Genomic DNA, 23,335 nt, shown 5'->3' on the forward strand with positions numbered 1-23,335 from the left:
AACTATGGCATTCGTTTGACAATCATACTCTTGTCACCTTTCTGAATTTGGCTGTCCTCCTCACTTGAGCACCAGGCACATCTACATACTGTTCCCCTCCAAAGGAAACTACTGTTACCCAGGATTCATTGGACCCTTCAGGCCTCTCTAGGAAGGAACCTAGGCACATATGCTCACACTGACCACTTCCAGCTGTCCTTGAGAAACCACCCACAAAACCTCCACAGAGATGGTCAGTTCCTGCCATGGGTGTGCCTTTAGGAGAAAACAGAACTTCCTAAACCTTTTAAATGTTTAAATGCCTGGTGAGAAATAATTCGATTTATTAAACATAGATAACTGCTTGACGAGAACTTTGGGGAGACCACAAACATACACGTTAAGGTATATTGCTCCAGAAAAACCCTGAAGCAAGTGGAGGAACAAATCTAAAGATAATGGTTTTTATCAGCTCTGGATTGGAACAGACAACAGCTCTGTTCTCATTTTTACAGTGAGCCCCAGGCCTGAGTCTCCTATTCAGTTAGTGATAGGGCCTGCTCTATACTAAATACATTTCTGCTCTGTGCCCTTACTCAAAAACAGAGAACAGAGTGTATTTATTCAAGGGAAATTTCTCTAATGTGGCCATTGCCATGCCATTGTGTAAAATGTGTAAGTCTAATATACACTATTCTTTGACACTGCAATTTTAGAATATAGAATTATTTTTGATATATTTCATTTTCTTAAGTTTGTTCAAGAAAAACGATTTTTATAGCCCACAGTATTGACTCAAATTAAGTGTCTTATGAGAGTAAAATATGCCTACAAAAACAAATGCCTTGTTTAGAGAAAAAAGACAAGAAAGCACAATGACTCATTGTCACTTCCTACCACGACTCGGAATCTTGGACTTCTACAGACATGGTCCCAGTGTATCCTCTGAACCCTGAATCATGGTGGTAGAACAACTGGAGGAGGCAATGAGCCTCCATCACTGAGATCCCTCAGCATGAACAAAGCAGCTGTCTTAGCAGATCAGGCTAGGGAAGAGAACCTTCGAGGTTGGCCTATGGCTTTCCTGGGAGTTGTTTCTTACCTTCCAGGTCTGTTGCTAGCAGACCACATTTTCTCAATCTTAGGGTCCCAAACTTTCTACTCCTGAGTGTTCCCAAAACTCCACTGTATCTTACGGTCACTGAACAGTTATTTTAAAAATTAAGGATTTCTAAACCCGACATTGGTGACTTAAAGGTGTGTGTTAGAACTGGGGGAGGAGGTATAATAAGAGTGTTTGGCTTCAGGAATTTTTTTTAAAACAGAGTTTGCTACCAGATAAGGTAAAGTAACAGCACACAAGGTGTTTACCAGAAGGATCTGCTCTGGTTCACCCAACTCAGGGAGGCAGAAAGAGGCCCAGACTTTTCACCTTCACTTGTACCCAGGAAAGTCACCAAACAGTAACGACAATGCATGATCCACGATGTCCTTACTTCACATGGGACATTTTACTCCTTCATAGACTTGTTTTCTTCAGCCTATATAGGTTATAATCCAAATCCAACACTAGACTGTAGAAAAACCTTACTTTTTATCCCCTGCCTCCGCTTCTCCAGTTCTGGTGGCCTATCCCCACTCTACCCAGTGCTAGAAATCAGACACGCATGTCAGGCATGTTAGGCAAGCGCTCTGCCAACAGGGCTACACACCTCCGTCTGACTCTAAGATGTTACTGCTCATGTTTCCTTAGGTTTACACCTTTATAACAGTGTCTGTGGTGGGAAAGGTCAAGAAAGAGTCAGACACCATGGGCAGGTTGGTCACCATCAACACCCTCATCTGGTGGTTCCTTAGTACCAAGGGAGGTCATCCTTTCTTTCTCCCCTCCCTCTTTTCCCAGCTCTGTGACTCCTGGAAATGTTTCCATGGGTGAAATGGAGCCAATCCATGGGGTGACTCAAAACCCAACAAGGTTCTGCTCTGTATTGTTAATACTTAGAGGGTCTGAAAGTGAGCTTCTAAGACTGGCATGAGGGGACGCTGTTTAAATTCTGTCATATCAGAACTAGCAGACATGAGCTGATAAACTCAGGCCCGGTTTAGCAGAAGACACTTTCTTCTGCCACTGACTTATCTACACACTAATGTCTTTTCTTGTTTAGTGATCATCTTGTCAGCCATTGAAGTCGTCATCATCATTGTGCTGATCTTCCTCAGAACTCGGATCCAAGTGGCCATTATCCTGCTAAAGGAAGGAAGCAAGTAAGGGGTTCCAGTGCTCATAGCAGATGTCAGGCGTGTGTGTGTGTGTGTGTGTGTGTGTGTGTGTGTGTGTGTGCATATATGTGTATGTGTGTGCTTATAGCAGATATCAGGAATGTATGTGTGCATATGTGTGTGTGTCTGTGTGTGAGCATGTGTACATGTGCATATGTACATGCATGTGTTTTGCGGTGATATGTGTGCATGTGCACATGTTTGGGTGAATATGTGTGTGCACATGAGCATGGAGGCCAGGAGTTGACACTGGATGTCTTACTTAATGGCTGTCTACTTTAGCATCTGAGACAGAGCGTTGCACTGACCCTGTGCCTCACTGTTTCAGGCTTCCTAGCTAGAGAGCTCCGGGATCCTCTGCCTCTGCCTCCTCAGCTCTAGGCTACAGTGTGTGCCACTGTGCCAGCTTTGTAAGTGGGTGCCAGGACCTAAATCAGGTCTTTGTGCTGTGCAACAAGCCCTTCACCAAGTGAACTGTCTTCCCTGCAGCCCCCCACATCACCAGGAAGAACAGTTGAACACTTATTGGACAGGTCAAGGTCACCCCTAACAAGTCCTTTCTGTTTCCCAGATCAGTGGCAGCTAAGATAGAGTCCGTGGAGTCTGTGTCGACAGACATTTGAACATGTGTATGTTTGGAATGTAGGTAATGAAGTACTATATGGAGCTGGCTGTACCATAGGTTACATTTTTCTGAGGTGGCTCAGGTGTTAATATTACTGATTGAGAGAATTGTCAGAACTCAGAATCACTGTAATCCCATGACATCAATTGTGTGTTATCCACTGCGTGTGCATGGTATACTTTTCTAATGGACAAAGTGCTGATTATTGAGGGCCCAGCTATATATTCTGTGTGTAAAACACACTATTTAGGCACACTTAATACCCAGGGCCACTCTCACTGTAAAATGCCATGAAATGAACTGTCTTTCATGAAATTCAATAATACCTACAGTTCGAAAACTCTTCCAGAAGGTCGCTTGAGAACAACCTGTGCAGGCAGCCCTTTGAATGAGGGGCGGAGAAAACACTTTGGGGAAGCCAACAGACCCTCTGCATGGAAACAGTTGTTAACTACCAAGAACCAAATGGTTTTTAATTGTATTTAAGGACTATTTTAACAAAATTGCCATATTATTATAATAACAATGCCACCCAAAGCCAGTGGTTTAAACAGCTAACAAGCTGTTGGTTAACCCCACCCCCTTATAATAAACAAGGCCCTATCATTATTCTCTGAAACTACTGATTTTCTAAATTTATTTCTTAAATAGTATGTTATTGTGTAGTTTACTATAACTTAACTCACTTCTTACAACAGAGAGAGAGAGGGAGAGAGAGAGAGAGAGAGAGAGAGAGAGAGAGAGAGAGAGAGAGAGAGAGAGAGAGAGAGAGAGAGAGAGAGAGAGAGAGAGAGAGAGAGTAAAGGCCAGTATCACTGTGACTGGGGGTGGGGTCTAAGAGCTGGAATAAGTGGGTCAGAGTTCAGAGTAAACTTTTGGACTCTTAGCAGCTTAAACTCAGAGTATGAAGGAGACAGCCAGCTTGGGAACACATGCTGGGTGCATTTGGTGTATTCGGATGTCCTTACTATTTCTCCTTGGCCATACCAAACAAGTGTGCGTTTGATCTGGAAACAGACTGAAGCAACCACTTAAGAGCTGCCAGTGACAACTAGCTAGCTAGGACACTTTACAAATCCCTTGGGGAAATGTCCTAGAGGGGAAAGGAAAGGGGGGAAGGTGTCACTTAAAGGCATTTGTAAGAAGTAAAAGTGGCAGGAGTAATAACAAAACACAGCCCTCTCCTCCCCGGGTATTAGTGGGTGTGAGAGGCCGAGGGGCAGAGGAGGAAGTCCTAGCTGGGCCTTTGTTAAGACAGAGTGAACCACACCATGGAAAGTGGCTCTGCACTCAGTGTGGCAGCAGAGACTGATCCTGTGTTTTGACCGCAGTATGGAAGGTTTTTCTGAATCAGGAAAGGAATCTTATACTTTAACAGAAGGTTCATGAGGTTTTCTCTCACTTTTGGAAGCTAAGAAACTAAGCAGAGGAAGAAATTACAGAACTGTGGTCTGTCAAAACCTTAGGTCAGGGGAAAGGGAAATAAAGAATCTTGTGCAGGAGGCAAGCACGGCACTGGAAAACACCCACTTTACCTTAAAATAAGCAAATTAATGTTCAGAGGTCAAAGTCAGCTTAGAATTTGCAACCATGGTAATTGGAGAAAATTATCATCATCTCACTGCTATCACCAAACTCCCAGTGTAAGGCTTGCTTCTGGTTCTTAATGAATAAACATTTAATTGTCAAGTGTAGACCTGACCCAGATTCCTTTCAAACATCATCTATTTGCTTCATTTCAGAGCCATTGGCTACCTTCCCAGTGCTTTAGTCTACCCATTTTTAACCTTCATCTTGCTATCAATTTGCATTTCCTACTGGGCTGTGACAGCTGTGTATCCTTTGGCAACTGACTTCTCTTATTATTGTTTTAAGTTGAAGTACAAAATAATAGGTTTCATTATGGCATACATAAATACACATGTGCACACATACATACACACATACACAGGTATGCATGCACAAATGCACACACACACATACACACACACACACACACACACACACACACACGTGATTGGGCTTTGCTCATATGTGTCCCCTCCCACCTCCCTTCTCTCACCCACTTCCTCTCTCTCAATAACTTTCCGTATCTCTTGAGTCCACCTCGCTGCTCAGGACCAGAAACCCATGTTAGGGTTTTTCATCCCTGTGAAGATGAGAAGCAGTCTAAAGAACTAGATTAGGTTCCATGCCTTCTGAACTGTCAATAAAATTTAATATCCCTCTAAAGAGGTCACAGAGATCAATTCTATTCTGATAGACCATCATCTTGGCAATAAACTAAGAAGGATCCTGTATAACTCTATATAACTCTAATTCTGTGTAATTATATAACTCTATATAACTCTATACATCTATAACTCTATAACTGTGTAACTACATAACGCTATATATCTCTATAATATATGTAACTATATAACTGTAACTGTATAACTCTATATAACTATAACTTTTTATAAGTATATAACTGTACTATATAACTCTACATAACTATATAACTATGTATAACTAATATAACTATGTAAATATATACTTCTACATAACTATATAACTTTACATAAGTCTATAACTCTGGGGAACTATACAACTATAATTCTATAGGTCTGTGTAACTTTATAACTCTGCATAACTATTTAATATATAGTTATGTAGTTACATAGTTATATAGTTACATATAGTTATATAGTTACAGTTATATAGTTATATATATGTAGAGTTATATAGAGTTATATAATTACACATAGTTCTATACAGCTCAGGGCCTGCTCAGTGCAGCTGGCCCATGATATCAGCCTCCTAGGAGGGTAATTCTTAAAGCATAGAAGAAAAGATGTTTAAAGCTCATTTCTCCACAGATTGGATTATCTTTATCCTTTTCTTGTCTGTTTATTTTCAAATGATAAATAGTTTATCCTTAATCAAGTTTGTTCAGTTTCTTGGCTACATCAGGGGTACCAATATTCAAAGTTATGGTCCCAGAGGGGGAATGTATACATGAAGATGAAGCTTGTGACCCAGAGGTGAGTAAGAGAACCCTGGTATAGATAGCTTGTCATGAAGCTGATACAGGGGAAAGGTGCAGAAAGAGAGGGGGTGTTGTCAGGAAGGCCTCAGAACAGCAAACACAGAGCTCGCTTGTCTACAATAAACCTTAGAAGCTGGTGTGGTCAGTGAAAGCGCTAACACATGTACAAGTGTGGTAGGAAGAGAGATAGATGCATAAGATGAAAATAAGCTCTTTCCAGAGCTCATAAAGAGTTCTACAGATTAACATATCAGAGAAGTGACAACCAAAAGTCATGGGGAAAAAGACAATATGCAACTGGGGGCCATGAGAAAAGATAAGGACTGCATTTAATACCATATTTTCCCTTCTACTCCTGAGGGCAGATTTTTCCTAACACTGACATCCCCAAAGCCTGCCCCGGAGCATCGTGTAACTTTGCTTTCTATGGAGGAAGGAGCATGTACCACAACTACATCGCGACCTTCCAGCTCTACAACCTCTTTGCCTTCCTTTGGCTCATAAACTTTGTCATTGCCTTGGGTCAGTGTGCCCTTGCTGGTGCCTTTGCTTCATATTACTGGGCCATGAGAAAACCTGAAGACATCCCGCGGTACCCCCTCTTCACTGCGTTCGGGCGAGCAGTACGGTAAGCTCCCTTTCCCTCAATTACAGTTTGCGCTCTGGCATTCATTGGTGAATTCAACTGACAAAATACTAATGAGTTGGAAATATGATTTGAGGTCCATGGCTCCATGGCTGCCCCTTATCTTGTCTGGTTATAGCCTTGCCTGGGTCAATGTCCTAAATCCCATAGACTGGAGGAGATAGAGTTGGATGACAAAGGAATTAGCTTATGTCCCTATTGATCAAGTCATGTCGTCCTTTAGGCACTTGGTTTCAAGCTTTCTGTGGTGGCCTCTGTCAATTTGAATTAGAGATTATAAAAGCTCTTTCTGTCTGACATTGTTCAAGAGGCACCCTGTGCATGCAGGACAACACTTTACCCTCCATCCTCTTTTCTCTTCGCCTAGATACCACACGGGGTCTCTAGCCTTTGGATCTTTGATCCTTGCCTTCGTTCAGATGTTTAAAGTGATCGTAGAATACCTGGACAGGCGACTTAAAAGTAAGCTTCCAGAATGGACCGTAGACTTCTATGATGAGAATGGGGGGGGGGATGGGTGCACAGAGACCTGGCGACTGGTGTGGGTTAAGGTAGAAAGGACTGGGCTAGTAGGGGTTTGAATGTATTCTGAAACACAGCCCAGGAGGACTTGCTAGGGACCAGATACCAAGAGGAGGGTGGGAAAAGTGGGAAAGGAAGAAAGTATCTGGTGTCCTCATGGTCAATCTTGTGGAAGTCAGGAGAAGCACATTTCAGGAAGGGATTGAAGAGATCTGCCTTGACATATTACTACAGGGGAGTGTGGTACAAACGTCAGCTTCCATGCTTAGAGCTCAGACCAGGACATACATCATGGTGGGCCTCAGACATCAATCTTCATACATGGCATATGCAACCTACAGACACACGTGCTCTGCTCCCACTGTATGGTAAAAATGATCAAATGGAAAACAAAGTTGGAGGGCTCACATTTCCTGACTGAATTTCCTGATTTAAGACAAGATGATAGCCATCAAAACATGGGGTGGTTTGGGGATCAAATGAACGACTAGGCCTGGAATAGTATGTGGACCCCATGCCTCAACTCTAACATTTGAAACTCTCTGATGGGAAAAGACCACTCAGCTTAATGGTGATGGAAAAATCAGAATGCCCAAGAGGAAATGCGTGAAGTTGGACCCATACTTACAGTAAATACAAGACTAGCCCAGAGCACATCAAAGATCTAAACACAAGGGGTTGTGCTATAATATTTCTAGGAAAAACAAAACATAAAAAGAAATCTTTATGTCATTGGACTTGATGGCAATTTCTTGATTTTTCACACCATAAAAACACAAAGAAAGGAAAAGTAAATTGGACTTCATGAAAATTAGAAACACTTGTGCGTCAAAGGAACCACAGAGTAAAGAGACAACCCACATAGTGGGGGGAAATAGTAGCAAATAATATGCCAGATAACGGACTCGTGTCCAGAACACACACGGAGCTCCTGCCACTCCATGGCAAACAATGAAAGTTCAAAGACGGCCCCAGGAGTTGAGCAGAGCTTTCATACAGACAAGAACGGCCCACGAAGGTGGGAGAGATACAGCGTCATTGGACAGGGACGCACAAACTGGAACCACTTTGTGATGGCAACTCAGACCCACAAGGATGGCCATCAAAACAAACCCTACACACAGGGCCGGAAGAGTGCAGGTTGTTGGGAAACTGGGTCCTTTGATAGGAGTGCTTCCCAGCATAGCCACCGTTGGAACAATAGCAGTTTCTAAAACGCTAAACATATACATTCATACTGACGCAGAAATTCCACTTCTACCTTGTGTCCTCCCCACCCCATGCCAACAGTTCACTCACCATAGCCGAAAGTGTGAACCACCCGCTTGTGCACTAATAGTGGACGGGTTGAGGGGTGCGTGATGTGCCTACAGCAGACCTTCAGTGTCACACACAGGACGAGGGGTGCGTGATTTGCCCGCACATGATGCTAAGTATCCTCACCATTGTTCTGTTCAGGATCTCTAGTAGAGACAGCCTTACATCACCAAGTAAAATATGACCTGGGGTGGGGAGGTGCAAGAGAGAAAAGAATAAGGAAGGATGATTTTTTTTTAATTGAGCTTCGATTTCTGCTTGTTAAAAACTTCTGAAAACAGATAGTGAAATTATTTTACATCATTGATGTGCTAAAGCCACAGAACTGTATACTGAAGAATGGCTAAAATGCCAACTAGGTGTACATCACAATGAAAAGAAACTTAAATACTATTTTCAATGTCATTGAGCCTGAACGCTGATGTCATTAATGGGTTTACATGCCGCTCCCTCCCACAGAGGCTCAGAACAGTGCTGCTCAGTTCCTGCACTGCTGCCTACGGTGCTGTTTCTGGTGTTTAGAAAAGATGGTGAAGTTTTTAAACAGAAATGCCTACATCATGGTGAGTGGGCCACTGCTTATTTATGGTGCCCCCGTTTTGCACAGTTGACCCTATATCCACCCCGTTGCCTAGAGAGTATGAACGCTTCATGTGATTGAATTTGTCACTCTGTAGTGTGGGTGTGCAACTCCCACACATGAATCAGGGCTGCACTTTTCTTGAGATAGTATTACCTTTGTGGGGAAATGTTTGCATTGGAATTTTAAAAGTGTGCTAGAGGGTCAGAAAGATGGCTCCAGAGGTAAAGGTGTTCACTGCCAAGCCTGACAAGACAAGCCAGCCTTGGCTCCCACACAGTGGAAGGAAAGATCCAAATCCTGCAAGTTCTTCTCTGACTTCCATAGGTATGCTATGGAGTGAGCACACACACACACACACACACACACACACACACACACACACACACTCCTGAGAATGCAGATGCAAACACCTATGAACACACACACACCTACACATGTGTACACACATGTACACACACACACACATATAAATAGACACGTGCATGTACATATACAGACACAAACACAAAAACATTGTTGTTGTTGTTGTTGTTGGATTTTTTTGAGGCAGGGTTTCTCCATGTAGCCCTAACTGTCCTGGCCAACTCTAACTCATTTCCTGGAAGAATGTAGATGCCTCTAAAGAGTTTCTTTTGTTTACATAGCAGACAGAGAAAACAATTTTCTCAAAATGTAGAAGCTGCAATATTACAAGACTTACTTATCACCACAGTGGGTTGGGGGCCCGGAAATGAGGTTTGTGTAGTCAGGGATAGACGATTCAATTAATTCACCTACCATTAGAGTGTAGTGCTGGGACTTTTAATTAGTAAATCCTCATAGTAGAAGGGAATGATTTCCTCAGGAGTAATTTTTTGTGTGTGTGTGCATGATGACAATATTCAAACCGGTTAATACCTACTACAGCAAAATGTTTCAAAGACAGAATACCCTACCTGAGACTTGACAAAAAAGTCTACCCTACATACAGCTCTTGGCAATCCCCTTAGTGTCCATGACCCCTAGAGTTCCGTGGGGTCAAGACCAGAGAGCTCCTGGGCGTCCCACAAACCCAAATATTGGAAAAAGTAATGAAGTTGCACATTCCCCAATGCTGGGTTGTCCTGGATGGTGCTAGTTTGTGCTACTAACAAGCTCATCTTCCTTAGATTGCATTATATGGCAAAAACTTCTGTGAGTCCACAAGGGATGCTTTCTATCTGCTCATGAGAAACATTCTGAAGTAAGTAATCAGGCTGAAGACAACCATAGACAATCTGGTGAGCGGTAGCATGAGATGCTTTGCTTATAGTTATCTGGGGTGTTTCTGGCCTTACTGTCCATGGGTGTTACCTGTTTTAGTTTGATAGGTTTTAGTCAACATTCATTTCTTTTTGTATCTTAGAATTACAGCTCCTCTCATCTATATAGGTGGCTACATATTTAACTCTCTTGCTCAAAAAGTTCTCCAGATGACCTACATTAGCAGTTTCTTGGTACCCATTTCCTCCTCTCAAAATAGTTGGGGAAGTGTTATACAGAATCATTGAACAGATGATCTCAGTCCTCGTGATCTCAGTCCTGCTGACTGAGAGCAAAGACCATTACCCAAATTCTTTGGCCAAATTAAGCAAGCTTTATTTTCTGTCCAGGGCAAGTCTATCTCCGTAAAGTGGTTTTTGAAAAATCAGCATTGAACATAGGAAGGGAAGGGTTTATAGAGTCCCCAAAAACTTTGAAACTAGGTAGGTAGTTTTCAGAGGCTGTGGTTTTCAGAGGCTGGGGGATTTCCAGAGGAATTTTGGTTATGTAGGTGCTTGGTCAAACATTTCAAAACCATTTGATAAAACATCCTATTTTTACATTCAAGGCATTAGTCAAATTCCACATGGTGAGGAGCATGTCAAATTCGAGAAACAGGTTAAACCATAGTCAAGTTAAATTTTGTAGCAAACAGAAATGAACTCGTTCTGACCTTTTAACAAAATGGCTACCATCCTTAAGATGGAGGCAGGCTGGTCTATCACCTCAGAGAGATAGCCAGACACCTCCATGGGCCAGCTTCCCATGGTCCTGGTCCTACAGTGCCTTCGTCTGCAGCCTCATTAGAAAACAACGACCTCGTGTCCAGCTTCCATGTTCGTGTCTTGTATTTTAAACTGTCAAGTAGAATTTCACCAAATACACAGCAAAGAGAAGCCATGAGCTCCCACCTCCTACAGATTTCAAGCACCGAGTATGGTCAAACGCTGAATTATACTTTCTTGTCTCCCCCGTGATGTTCAGAGTCAAAGTTACAGATGAAGTCACCTACTTTGTATTACTCCTGGGGAAAGTCCTAGTTTCTGGGATTGTAGGTGAGTATCGTTAAGAACGTGGAAACTGCTCTACTACAGCAGTCTCCCCGGCCTTTCTCAGTGTGTGACTCCTGTGTCCTGCCCTTCCTACGTAGGTGTCTTGGCCTTCCTGCTCTTCACAGAGAGACTACACAAAATCGTAGAGGGACCAACGAGTTTAAATTACTACTGGGTCCCCTTCCTGGTAAGAACTGGTGACTTTAGTGATTGGGTGATTGGCTTCGGCAATGCAAGTGTATTCCCCGGAGTTTTGAAAGGCTTGGAGGTGCCAGCGGGGCTTCCTCACAGATGTGTTACAGAGGAAGAGGGCAGACCCAGTCTCTCGGCAGCAGACACCAATCCCCCATTAATGGTATCCCTGCTGTGACCTCACTACTTCCCAAAGCCCTTCTCCCCGGTTTTATCACACTGAGGGTGGAGGTTTTAGTGAAAGTGAGCAGTTCAGTCTACAGGGAGCTTAGCATCACTGATGCCATGATCGCTAGAGATGAAAACGTAAGAAAAGGAAAACAGCAGAAAGAGTAAAGGCCGTGGAAATTATTTTTTCCCTTTCATGTCCCTTTAATTATTTACTTATTTTTTAATTTGTTTATTTATTTAGTTTGACTTTTTTTTCTTTTATTAGATTTTTTTTTTATTTACACTTCAAATGCTATCCCCTTTCCTGGTTTCCCCTCCGGAAACCCGCTATTTTCCCCTGCTTCTATGAGGAGCACCCCCCACCCACCCACTTCTTCCCTCCCTCCTCCCTGCCCCCGACATTCCCCTACACTGGGGCATCAAGCCTTGGCAGGACCAAGAGCTTTTCCTCCCACTGATGCTTGACAAGGCCATCCTCTGCTACATATGCAGCAGGAGCCATGGGTCCCTCCCCGCGCACTCTTTAGTCTTCTTGGAGCTTTGGGAGTCTGGTTGTTTGATATTGTTGTTATTCTATGGGGTTGCAAACCTCTTCAGCTCCTTCAGTCCTTCCCCTAACTCCTCCATTGGAGATCCTATGCTCAGTCTGATGGTTGGCTGCGAGCATTATTGTTCTTAATCTGCGACCCTCGACCCTCGAGCGATGCTGAGTTCCCTGGAAAGGACCGCTCTGTTGTTAAAGTTGCATGCACAAGGTTTACTGGGCACTCTCTTCTGAGAGACATGTGTAAGGAAGTAAGAGAACTAGGCAGGACAACAGAAGCTGGCTCACAACGCACAGTGCTGTCCCCAGATAAAATGACAGGTTCTTCTGGAAAAGAGGCTACCCTTGTGAGTCACGACAGCAGGTGTTAGCCAGGAGCTGAGCCCCAAGATGGGGCTCTAACTTGGGTGAAGTGGCTCCCGGCAGGGAGGGGATGCCTATGCAGAGAGATCTGAGTCTTCTCTGTAGCCAGCATTCCAGATCCCTGGGGATGAATGGATGGGTAGCTGGGGAGAGTTGAATGGAGCCCTGCTGGATCTGTCACAGTGAACTAGCTCTCCTTCTGTGTGACACAAATGCTTCTCTTCCCCGCCCCCACCCGTGCCAGAGCAGAGGCACTGAAAGGTTGAGTACCTTTGAGGTCCCAGGTAGTGCATGCTCTCAACCCTTTAGACTCTATTGTCTTGTTGTGCAGGATCTTAAAGCTGAGATCTTTCGGGTAGATCCTAGGATCGTTGGTAAAAGGTGGTCACATGAGCAAGCACATGTCTTGTTTTGTTTTGTTTTGTTTTTAAATCTCAGGACGATCAGAGGTGTCTGTATCGCAGATGTTCCCAGTACGGAGTTCCCCAGGGCTTCCTTATCCTGACTTGAGTTAGCAGTGGCCCTTACTGCTGCTCTGAGTGAAGTCAGTGACCCGTTGCTTCTCCTCTCTGTCTGTTCACAGACTCTTGTGTTTGGATCTTACCTGATTGCTCATGGGTTCTTCAGCGTCTATTCGATGTGTGTTGAGACCATTTTCATCTGCTTCTGTAAGTATCCAGTGCGTATGTTTGGAAGGCGAGAGGGCAAACATTCAGGTGCCTGCCCGACTTGCAGAGAGAGAGAGAGAGAGAGAGAGAGAGAGAGAGAGAGAATGAATGAATGAATGAATGATGGCAGCTCTAGAGATTGAACCTAGGCTTTTGCCTATGCAAAGAAAGCACTCTACCACTGAGCCCTGTCCCTAGATTGGCTGTAGGAATCCCATGAGATCTCATACATATAGACTCTGGTAAAGTCAAGATGCAAAGGTTTCAAAGAGACTTGGGATCACTACATCCAGTGAGCCATGATGAGGGGACAGGATCATGCACAGAAGGTTTGTGTGCCTATGTAGCAACTCGGCATTAAAAACTTCCTCTGGAGCGCCCCTTGCCTATACCATGCCCTGGAGAATGGATGGTTTCCATTAGTCCATGACCTAAAACAGCCCAGGGAGTCTGCCTTATCAAAATGTCTTCTCTCTCAGTATCCCTGACAAGCCTGGAAAGGTGGGAACAGCACAGGAGAGAACAGAGAGCCCAGTAGTCATGCTGGGGCTGAGAGATTAGTTCTCTAGCATATGGGTCTTCAGAGAGACAGAGGAGTCTGCCTCTGTCATTTGCCAGGAAAGTCCCTTTGTGGAAGCATGTGGCAGGTCAGGGAGGAAGATGATTGCTGAAGGGGAAAAAGTCTGGAAAATAACAGTTTTGATTTTTTTCCTAAGCTTTTCAATAAATAGACAAAGAAATCTGAAAACTTTATAGATTGGCTCATGTGGAACCAGGAACTTTAATCTTTGCCTAGGTTCTCTGCTTTATTTAAGGAAACTAGGGGAGGGGAGGCTGAAAAGATGGTTCAGCTGGTAAAGTTACTTGCTGCCAAGTTGGATGACATGAGTTCAAGACCCACCATGGGAGGAGAGAGCTGAGCCCTGAGGGTTAACCCTTCTACTCCATACATGAATTGTGGTTCATGTGTTCATGCATGCATACACACAGAAATAAATGAATGTAATTAAAATACTAAAGAAAACAGAAAAGAAAGGGGCTGGGTTGATGTTTCCACGGTTAAAAGCACACTCTTGCAGAAGACTGGAGTTAGATTTTCAGTGACTCCCAGCCCCCATGTTGGGTGATTTATATCTTCTAAGAACTGCATCTCCAGGGCAACGAAACACTGTTGGCCTCTGAACACCTGCACCTGCTTCAGCCCCCTCCCCCAACACACACACACACACACACACACACACACACACACACACACACACCACCAATAGAATAGTTTTAATGACTGTAGGATTAAGGAAATGGAGCAGTGAGCCATAAGCAGGACGACCGAGTTCACTCTCCAGAACCCATGTAGAAAGCAGTGAGTGCTTGTAATCCCAGCACTTGGAGGCAGAGAGGTGGATCCTCCAATTTGGCTTAATTGGCAAGCTCACCCTGAGGCCCATGAACAACCTTATCTCAAAAAGCAAGGTGGACAGACAGAGAGCTCCTGAGGAGTGATGCCTGAGTTTGGCCTCTGGCTTCCATGTGCATGTACATATATGCATATGTGCACACACACACACACACACACACACACACACACACACACACACACACACGCATGCCCCACCCACAGGTAAGTAATAGGTGAAACCATTTAACCTCTGACTCCAGCGCTGGGAAGATTGAAACAAGAGGATTTCGGATCCGAGGCCAGGCTGGGCTAGATAACAAGATCTTACCTGAAGACTTAAAAGGCTCGAAACATGGAATGAAATCTGTTTTACACTTTTCATGGAGTTAGTGATATGTGGCGATTTGTTACTCTCTGAAATAAACAGTCCCAGAGGTGCGTGCGTGCGTGCGTGCGTGTGTGTGTGTGATGGGATGTGAGATGTGTGTGGTGGGGTGTGTGTGTGTGGTGGGGTGTGAGGTGTGTGTGTGTGTGTTGGGGTGTGAGATGTGTGTATGTCATGGGGTATGAGGTGTGTGTGTTGGGGTGTCAGTGCGTGTGTGTGTGTCATGGGATGTGAGATGTGTGTGTTGGGGTGTCAGTGTGTGTGTGTGTCATGGGATGTGAGATGTGTGTGTGTGTGTGTGTGTGTGAGGTGTGTGTGTGTGTGCGTGGTGGGGTGTGAGTTGTGTGTGTGGGGTGTGAGGTGTGTGTGTCATGGGGGTGAGGTGGGCTCTTCTCCGTGGCAGAGGCTCCAACACCAGCATTGCATGTTTGCCTTGGATTTGACATGCTAACACTGATTTTTTTTCTGGTTTCTCCCTGTTCGACTTTCCAATTTGTAAAATCCTGGGTCCTTGTTCTGCGGCATCTCCCTGCCTTTGCCCCATCTTGGCTGCTATTACCCAGGTGAAGATCTGGAGAGGAATGATGGGTCTGCAGAGAAACCTTACTTTGTAACACCCAGCCTGCACAGCATTCTGACCAAGAAGCGCCCGGTTCCCCAGAGATAGAGTAGACAGCTCCGGGCAGGAACTTCGTGAATTAGGTTAACTGAGATGCAAAAATATGCTTTAGAGCAGTGGGCGAGTATTTCTGCTGTTTCCGAAAGGGTGCACTGGGTACCCTGTCTGAGGGTCAGGCATTCGACGGTGGCCTAGTTTACTTTATAGACGGTGGTCCCGAGCGCAAACGCCTGTAAGCCGACAATGTTTTAGTAACTTTTATACCTTTGCTAGCCTTTCTTTTTTACAAGTGTGTATTTGTAAAGGGTATTCAGGCAGGTTTTTTTCCTACAACACTATAAATGTGTGAGCAATTAGCCATAAAAATACCGAGTTGTAGTTGACCAGCATATGGTACTGGATTTGTAAATGTGCTGCTCTGGTTGTAGTTTCTGTTTAAGCTGGTGAACAGCTCTCTAAAACTGTGATCCAACTTGTACTCACGATTTCCTAGAAAGCCTATTTCAAATGGGTGAGTTAGTCCGCGACAAACTGGAGAGGGGCAGGCCCCGTGGGCTCAGCGCTAACGCTGCCGCAAAGTGAGCCTGGAGCCTCACTTCTCTGTTTTAGTGAAATGAGACTCTGAGTGTTGGGGTATCCTCTCCACGGCCGTAAACCTCAGGCCACCTGAGCAGGGCGGAAATGGCTACCTCCCTCATCTCTTGCCTCCCCTGAGCTTCCGATCACAGCCATGTAGAAGGCCTGTGGACTCTCCTCTTCGTGGGTACACCCCTGTGCGAGGTCAAAGTTCAACTCTCAGAGAGGGAGCAAAGCGGATGAGTCTGTTCAGACCAGTGGCCTCCTATCAGGTACCACGTCTGGTGCTTCCCTGGGCTATGTATGTTTCAGGTCAAGAGTTCCGCCAGCACCACAGCCCCAGGGCTTAGAATGGGAGCTGGTTTGTTGTGGCCACGCCTCAAACTCATGCGGTGCAGAAAAGTGTGAATTGGACCCGTAGGTGTTGCATGCTATCCCCTGTGTGTAGACACGGGCCACCTGGCTAGGTATAAAAACCCCTCCCCAGGGCACAGGATTAACCGGTGCCCTTTTGGTTTTGACACTAAACCATGTATGTCAGATCGTCTATTAATACTGTAATGTGTGGCTACCAATACGGTCCACACACTTGAGAGTCGGAAATATATCCTTGTGCTATAAGTTAATATGAATGCTAATTTACTTATCCTGAAGTGTGTGAACCTAGATTTAGAATGGTTGAATGCCAACTTCCTACACAGAACCAATAATTCCAGAAGGTTTTTGAAGTATTATTGGTCCACACGGCAGACACCCCACCTTGTTCTTGGCTTACTATATTGAGATTATCAGTCCCAAATGTCACCTGTCATTTTTTATTCCTTGATAACAGAGAAAAGCAATCACTTATGTATTTTTTCTTGTATTTTAGTAGTATTTTATTTACAACCATGCAAGGACCTCAACAAAAAACTGTGACAGTGGTGACGTTAGTGAGCCTGTATCTGCAGGTGTCCACCCCCACGAGCTTGTGTGAGGATGAGGACCATGACAAACCCTCTGGTTGATTCAGATACATATGAAAACTGTGGGGTTGGCTATAAGTCAGATATAAGAAATTAGCTGTCTGGTTTGCTGTGTTATGGTATATTCCCACTCAGAAAAACATAGTCTCCGTTTGTTAATTCTGTAATTACAACGCGTAGAGTAAAAGAATGAATGTTGTTTTGTAGAAGAGTTTTAGAAGCCATTTTTCTTACACAGCAATTAAAGTTTTAAAACACAGAGCAATATTTCCAGAACTGTTTATGGAAGGGTTTGAGATTACACACAAAGATCTCTTTGTTAAGGCTTTACAATCTAAATTGCCATTGGCAAAACAAAGGCAATTTGGAAATAGATATTGTAATTTAGAAAGTAAATTTGGATGGGGAGTAAATGTTATTTCCTCAGTCATTCCATGGAAATGCTTGAACCGTCGCCAGAACTGACCTGGGACACAGAATGAAATGATATCTCATCGATGTACTAATAAGGGCTGATTGTTTTCTCATAGCTGTTTACAAGGATGCTGATGCCGTCTAAAACGACGCTTGGCGTTGCTGTGCAGCGGGTGGACAGCAGGTGGCGATGTTGCTCCTCCCACCGCTTCGCTGCTCTATTGACTGTGCCCTCCTCCCTCCTAGTGGAAGACCTAGAAACAAACGAAGGCTCTCCTTCAAGACCCTATTTCGTGACTCCTACTCTAATGAACGTTTTGGTGGAGCGGGACAAGATCAAGAAGCAGTAGGAGAGCCAGCTGGGCATCCTGCCGCCTGTGTCGCCTCCCACACTATCCGTCCAACACACCTTCCGTAGTGCTTTGGTTGGGGACATTCGTATCCCCGCCTTGCTGGCTTGTGTTTGCATCTTATACCAAAGCCCACGCTGTAGCCCGTGAAGCCATCAGAAGTCACAAGGGAATTGCTAATTACATGCAACATTTTTATACTAAGATCTTTCGTTTTGTAATTTATTTTCATTAATTTTTTTTTACATAGAGTGACTTGGACGTTTGGAAAAATATATTGAACATTCATAATCTTTTTAATAGTAACTTGATGAAGGATATGATTTGAATTGATAGCTCCTGGTATATTTTTAAAGACATCTGTAGGGAAAATTGGTAATTAGAGCAAGATAAATGTTTTTTAAGGCCCTCCCCCGCTCCTGTTTGACAGTCAACCGGTTAAGCGGACCACCCGCTTTGGTCTTTGCCTCAGTAGAGAATGCATCCTGTGAGAGCTGCCAGTCAGTCACCCAGCCCTTACCACTCAATTCTCTCAGTGCCTTCCTGACTGGTCAGTACTTCCCGGATCCTGTGGGCAAGCGTACAGACCTTGTTTGAAAGAAATTAAACTTTAAAACCTCTGCAATGTTGAGTGATGAAAAGTCTCCTCATGTTTCCTTTGTTTTGTTTTGTTTGGTTTGGTTTTTTGTGTTTTGTTTCATTTTGTTTTGTTTCCGTTTTTTTTTTTCCCTAGTCTTGCTCACTGACTGGACTCCACTCGCCAGGATGCTACTTTTGATATCCTCACCATGAGAGGGGTACATTGTGTGCTACAAACAATTCCCCTTGTGCCTGGTGGATTTTCACAAATGGGTACCACACACAAGCAAAGCAGCCTGAAAGGACACGTGTTGGACTTGTCTTTGTTTTTACTAAAAGACGTTTTAAAGGATAATCTTTTCTACAGTGGTTCCTTAAAAATGTAGGTCAGCATGTACACGTCCGGTGTCTTACCCATCCCTGAAGGGGCAGCTTGTGGGAGTTTCACAGGGAAACTTTCCCTCAGAGGGGAAGTTGTGTGTTGTGCTGAAAACTCCCTCACAGCATGGCTCTCCCACCCTGTCGTGGACTGTCAATTCCACTAACTTTTGTATGAAACGACCTGTCTACCTGTCAGGGTTTTTATTGTGCCAATAAAAACTGGAACAGTTTTTTTTTAAATTCAGTTTCGAATAATTTTATGAGGATTGCTAAGTTTTAGGAGAACTTGACTCATCGAGTCACCCCCGTGATGGGGATTAGTGAAAGTCAGTCACAGTAACTCACTGTTGTTTATTGATGGTTTGTTGAAAACTCACTTTAGATACCTTTCTACCAAAAAGTTCCCACTGGCGCCTTGCAGTGTGGGCTCACCAACCCCCTACCCTCACTCCGCTCCACGCCTGGTGGTTTGGGCTCTCCTGAGCCCATGGCGGTGTGGGTTATGTAATTAGTATGTCTCTGCTAGGCAGGAACACTGAAAGCAAACGGTCTAGATACATTTGATAGCTAAAATGGTTAATATTTAATGAAATCTGTTGGTATTCATTGTATATTTGGTTTCTTCTAATAAAGATTTCCATAAGAGACAGATAAAAGACTGACCTTTGACTTCTTTAAGGTTGAAAAGAGCTTGTTCTCCCTCTTTCTCTCTCTGTGTGTATGTGTGTATGTGCATGTGTGTATGTGTGTAGTGTATGTGTGTATATGTGTGTATAGTATATGTGTGTATGTGTGTGTATGTGTGTATGTGCATGTGTGTAGTGTATGTGTATATATGTGTGTATAGTATATGTGTGTATGTGTGTGTATGTGTGTATGTGTATAATGTATGTGTGCATGTGTATGCATGTGTGTATATGTATATACATGTGTGTGGTGTATGTGTGTATGTGTGTATATGTGTATATGTGCATGTATGTGTGTATGTGTGTGTGCATGTGTATGTATGTATATATATATGTATGTGTGTCTGTGTGTAATTACACATGTGTGCATTTGGGTGGGAAGAACAGTAACTTGGATGTCACTTTTTCAGACATCATTCACATTGGGTTATTTTGTTTTGGTTGTTTGGAAGTGTTTCTTTGTTGTTGTTATTACTATTACTATTTTATTATTTTTATTTAAAGTGGTTGTGGGGATTTAGAACAAGGCCTTTCATTGATCTGTTTACAGATTAGGCTGGGCTAACCAGCCAGTGAACCCCACAGAGCTTTTTGTCTCTGCCTCCCTAGTGCTGGGATTATAAACAAGTACCATCCTGACTGGTTCTTGTCTATGACTTTAGTCACACACACACACACACACACACACACACACACACACACACACACCATATCACATACCACACACACACACACACACACACCATATCACATACCACACACATCACACACACAAACACACCATATCACATACCACACACATCACACACACAAACACACCACACACACAAACACACACACACACCACACACATACCATTCCACACACATCACTCCACACACCACACACACAAACATACCACACACACCATACCACATAATACACACACACACACACACACCACAGAGACCACACATACATACCATACACAGAACACACACACCACACACACACACACAAACCACATACACGCACCACACACACACACACACACACACCACAGAACACACACACACACACCATATACACACCACACACACACTTAATTTTCCTTTAAAATTTAATGCATTTCTTCCAAAGATAATCTGACACTATTTCTACTCTTTGAGCAATCTTATGAATCTAATAAAATATTTTTGATATAGGTAGTGATTTTTTAAAAGTAGAATTAGAAACATAGGCTGTGTTTTCAGAAGTCCTAACTTTGGGCTCAGTACTAACAATGCCTACTTTTGATAAAGCATTGATATTTGCAAATAAATTGTGAGACTGGTCTGCGACTGATTTGGTTTTTCTGTCTAAAAAGGCTAAGGAGTTTACCAAGGGTCCAGGTTAGTTGATTCTGTTGGTCTCCCTGTGGAGCTCCTATCCCCTTAGGGACTGCAATCCTTCCTCCTGCCCTTCCATAAGTCCCCATGTTCCATCCACTGTTTTGCTGTGGGTATCAGCCTGTGTCTGAGACAGTTTGTGGGTAGGGCCTCTCAGAGGACAGCCATGCTAGAGTCCTGTCTGCAGGCACAGCAGAATACCATTAAGAGTGCCAGGGACTGATGCACACACGGGTTGGACCTAGGCCTCCCCGAACATATGCAGCAGATGTGCAGCTTGGTCTTCATGTGGGTCCTGAACAATTGGAGCAGGGTCTATCCCAAAAGCTGTTGCCTGTATGTGGGATATGTTCTTCTAGCTGGGCTGCCTTGTCCGTCCTCAGTGGGAGAGGAAGCGCCTAGCCTCACAGAGACTTGAAGTGCCTGATGAAGGGGGTATGGGGGGAAGAGGTACGGGGGTGGGGCCCACCTGCTCAGAGGAGAAGGGTAGGGAGGGGAGATGGGTGAATGATTGTGGGAGGGGTGACTGGGAGGGGCTAGTGAACGGAATGCAAAGTGAAGTAAATAGTAAGTAAAAATTTATTTTTAAAAACAGTTTACTAATATAATAAAAGTCACACCATGGAAGGTTCTAGGATCACCTGGGATAACATGACAGATTTAAACTGGTGTTAGAAAAAGGCTTGGCACAACAATCCTTATCCCCTTTAGTGTTATGGCCAGCTAGCATCGTTCCAATGTGTGTTCTTTTGCTCTTACAATGGAGCCTCAGGAAATTGCTCTTAAATTCTAACCAGGCAGAGCTTTTATGTCCATTATTATCTGGTTCTGGATTGAGGAGCATGCTTTATAGATTATTCTTGCTTGGAATAAGATATGGGTACACAACTGAACGAAAATCATTACCGCAGTCTGTGGTGTTCCTTAACCTGTTTCCCAGTTGCTTGCAAATATCTCTCTTGCATGCTTGTGCATTTAAAATGTGGCTATAGGGTTACAGTAATACAACATAATAAGCCATTTAATTAAAATATATGATCAATATCTCAGATGCGTTGAACTCCACAGATTTCTGTCTTACAATCTATGTTTCATTGTGCTGATTTAATTTTGAAAAGAATTACATATGAAAGTACATCAGGAATAAGTTTTTTCTTCAAAATTTATTTCCCATATATGTTTTTAATCTTGGGGCCGAAATGGGGATTGCAGAATTTTCTCTCAGGATCCAGCTGTGCGGCCCGGGAACCTCAATGACTCAGGAAACTCCAGCCGCATTAAGACAAATTCAAATCCATTCATCCAGACTTGGTTGTGCCACCCAATACGAGCATCTGGATGGAGCCACAGATAAAAGGTCCTCTTAGTTTTCCAGGGCAAAGCGAAGCATCATCTCCCCCTCATTGACAACTTCTCAGTTGCTTAGAAGAAAAGTTAATCAAGGCACGAGAACCTGGGAATGTCTTCTACAATGGCAATGGCGGCTCTACAGAGAGAATGTGGGCTGTGGGCTGTTAAGCTGACACATTTACAAGCAACCAATAAGATTTATGAATTGAAGCCACCAAATTCTTTAAACTTAACTCTGGCTCTTTTCTTTTCTTTTTCTTTTCTTTTCTTATATATACCTACTGCATGGATCATGATGATGTAAGTGTGAAGAAATTGGGAAAACCCTTGCTGATCAAAAGTATGTCTAGCATAGTGGCTCATCATGGTGGCTCAGCAGGGGGGAGGGGTGGCACTCGATGCTCAAGCATGGAGACCTGAGTGGGATCCCTGGAACCCATGTGGAAGTGGAAGGAGATAACAGACTTTACAAAGTCCTCTCTCTCCCTCTCCCTTCCCCCCTCCCCTCCCCTTCCCCCTCCCCTCCCCTTTTTCTCCTCCTCCCTTCTTTTTCTCCCCATCCCCTCCCCTTCTCCCTTCCCTCCCCCTTTTCTCCTTCTCCTCTCTTTTTCTCCCCTCTGCTCCCCCTTCCTTCCCCCTCCCCCTTTCCCTCCCTTCCCTCCTCTCCCCTCCCCTTCTCTCTCCTCCCCCTTCCCCTCCCCTTCTTCCTCCCCCTCCCTCTCCCCTTTCCCCTGCTCTCCCCTTCTCCCTCCCCTCCCCCTTTTCTCCTTCTCCTCCTCTCTCTTTTTCTCCCCTCCCCCTTCCCTCCCACTCCTCTCCTCATTCCCCTCCCCTCTCACTCCCCCTCCCCTCCCCCTCCCCTCTCACTCCCCCTCCTCCCTCACTCTCCTCCTCTTCCTCCCCTCCCCCTTGTCTCTTTCTCCTCCCATCCCATCCCCTCACCTCCCCCTCCCCTTCCCTCCTCCTCCCCCACCCCTCCCCTGCTCCTCCCCTTACCTCCCCTTCCCCCTTTTCTC

General features: G+C 44.2%; 1 protein-coding gene across 9 annotated transcripts in view; it reads left to right on the top strand.

Annotated features, from left to right (window-relative positions):
* The window catches only part of Slc44a5 (solute carrier family 44, member 5), a 296,716-nt gene extending 277,142 nt beyond the window's left edge, over positions 1 to 19,574 (top strand). For 5 of the 9 annotated variants that reach the window (XM_087629447.1, XM_087629441.1, XM_087629445.1 and 2 more), the window contains 11 exons: positions 2,145 to 2,244; positions 4,627 to 4,719; positions 5,820 to 5,907; positions 6,278 to 6,540; positions 6,926 to 7,020; positions 8,857 to 8,960; positions 10,129 to 10,202; positions 11,246 to 11,316; positions 11,412 to 11,500; positions 13,167 to 13,251; positions 17,723 to 19,574. In XM_087629447.1, the coding sequence (XP_087485573.1) occupies positions 2,145 to 2,244; positions 4,627 to 4,719; positions 5,820 to 5,907; positions 6,278 to 6,540; positions 6,926 to 7,020; positions 8,857 to 8,960; positions 10,129 to 10,202; positions 11,246 to 11,316; positions 11,412 to 11,500; positions 13,167 to 13,251; positions 17,723 to 17,751 (1,091 nt within the window). In that variant the 3' untranslated portion in view covers positions 17,752 to 19,574. 9 annotated transcript variants of the gene reach the window in all.
* Positions 19,575 to 23,335: the final 3,761 nt, after the last annotated feature.

Source organism: Rattus norvegicus, chromosome 2 (assembly GCF_021556685.1).
Source record: "Rattus norvegicus strain SHRSP/BbbUtx chromosome 2, alternate assembly SHRSP_T2T, whole genome shotgun sequence".
Lineage (NCBI taxonomy): Eukaryota > Metazoa > Chordata > Mammalia > Rodentia > Muridae > Rattus > Rattus norvegicus.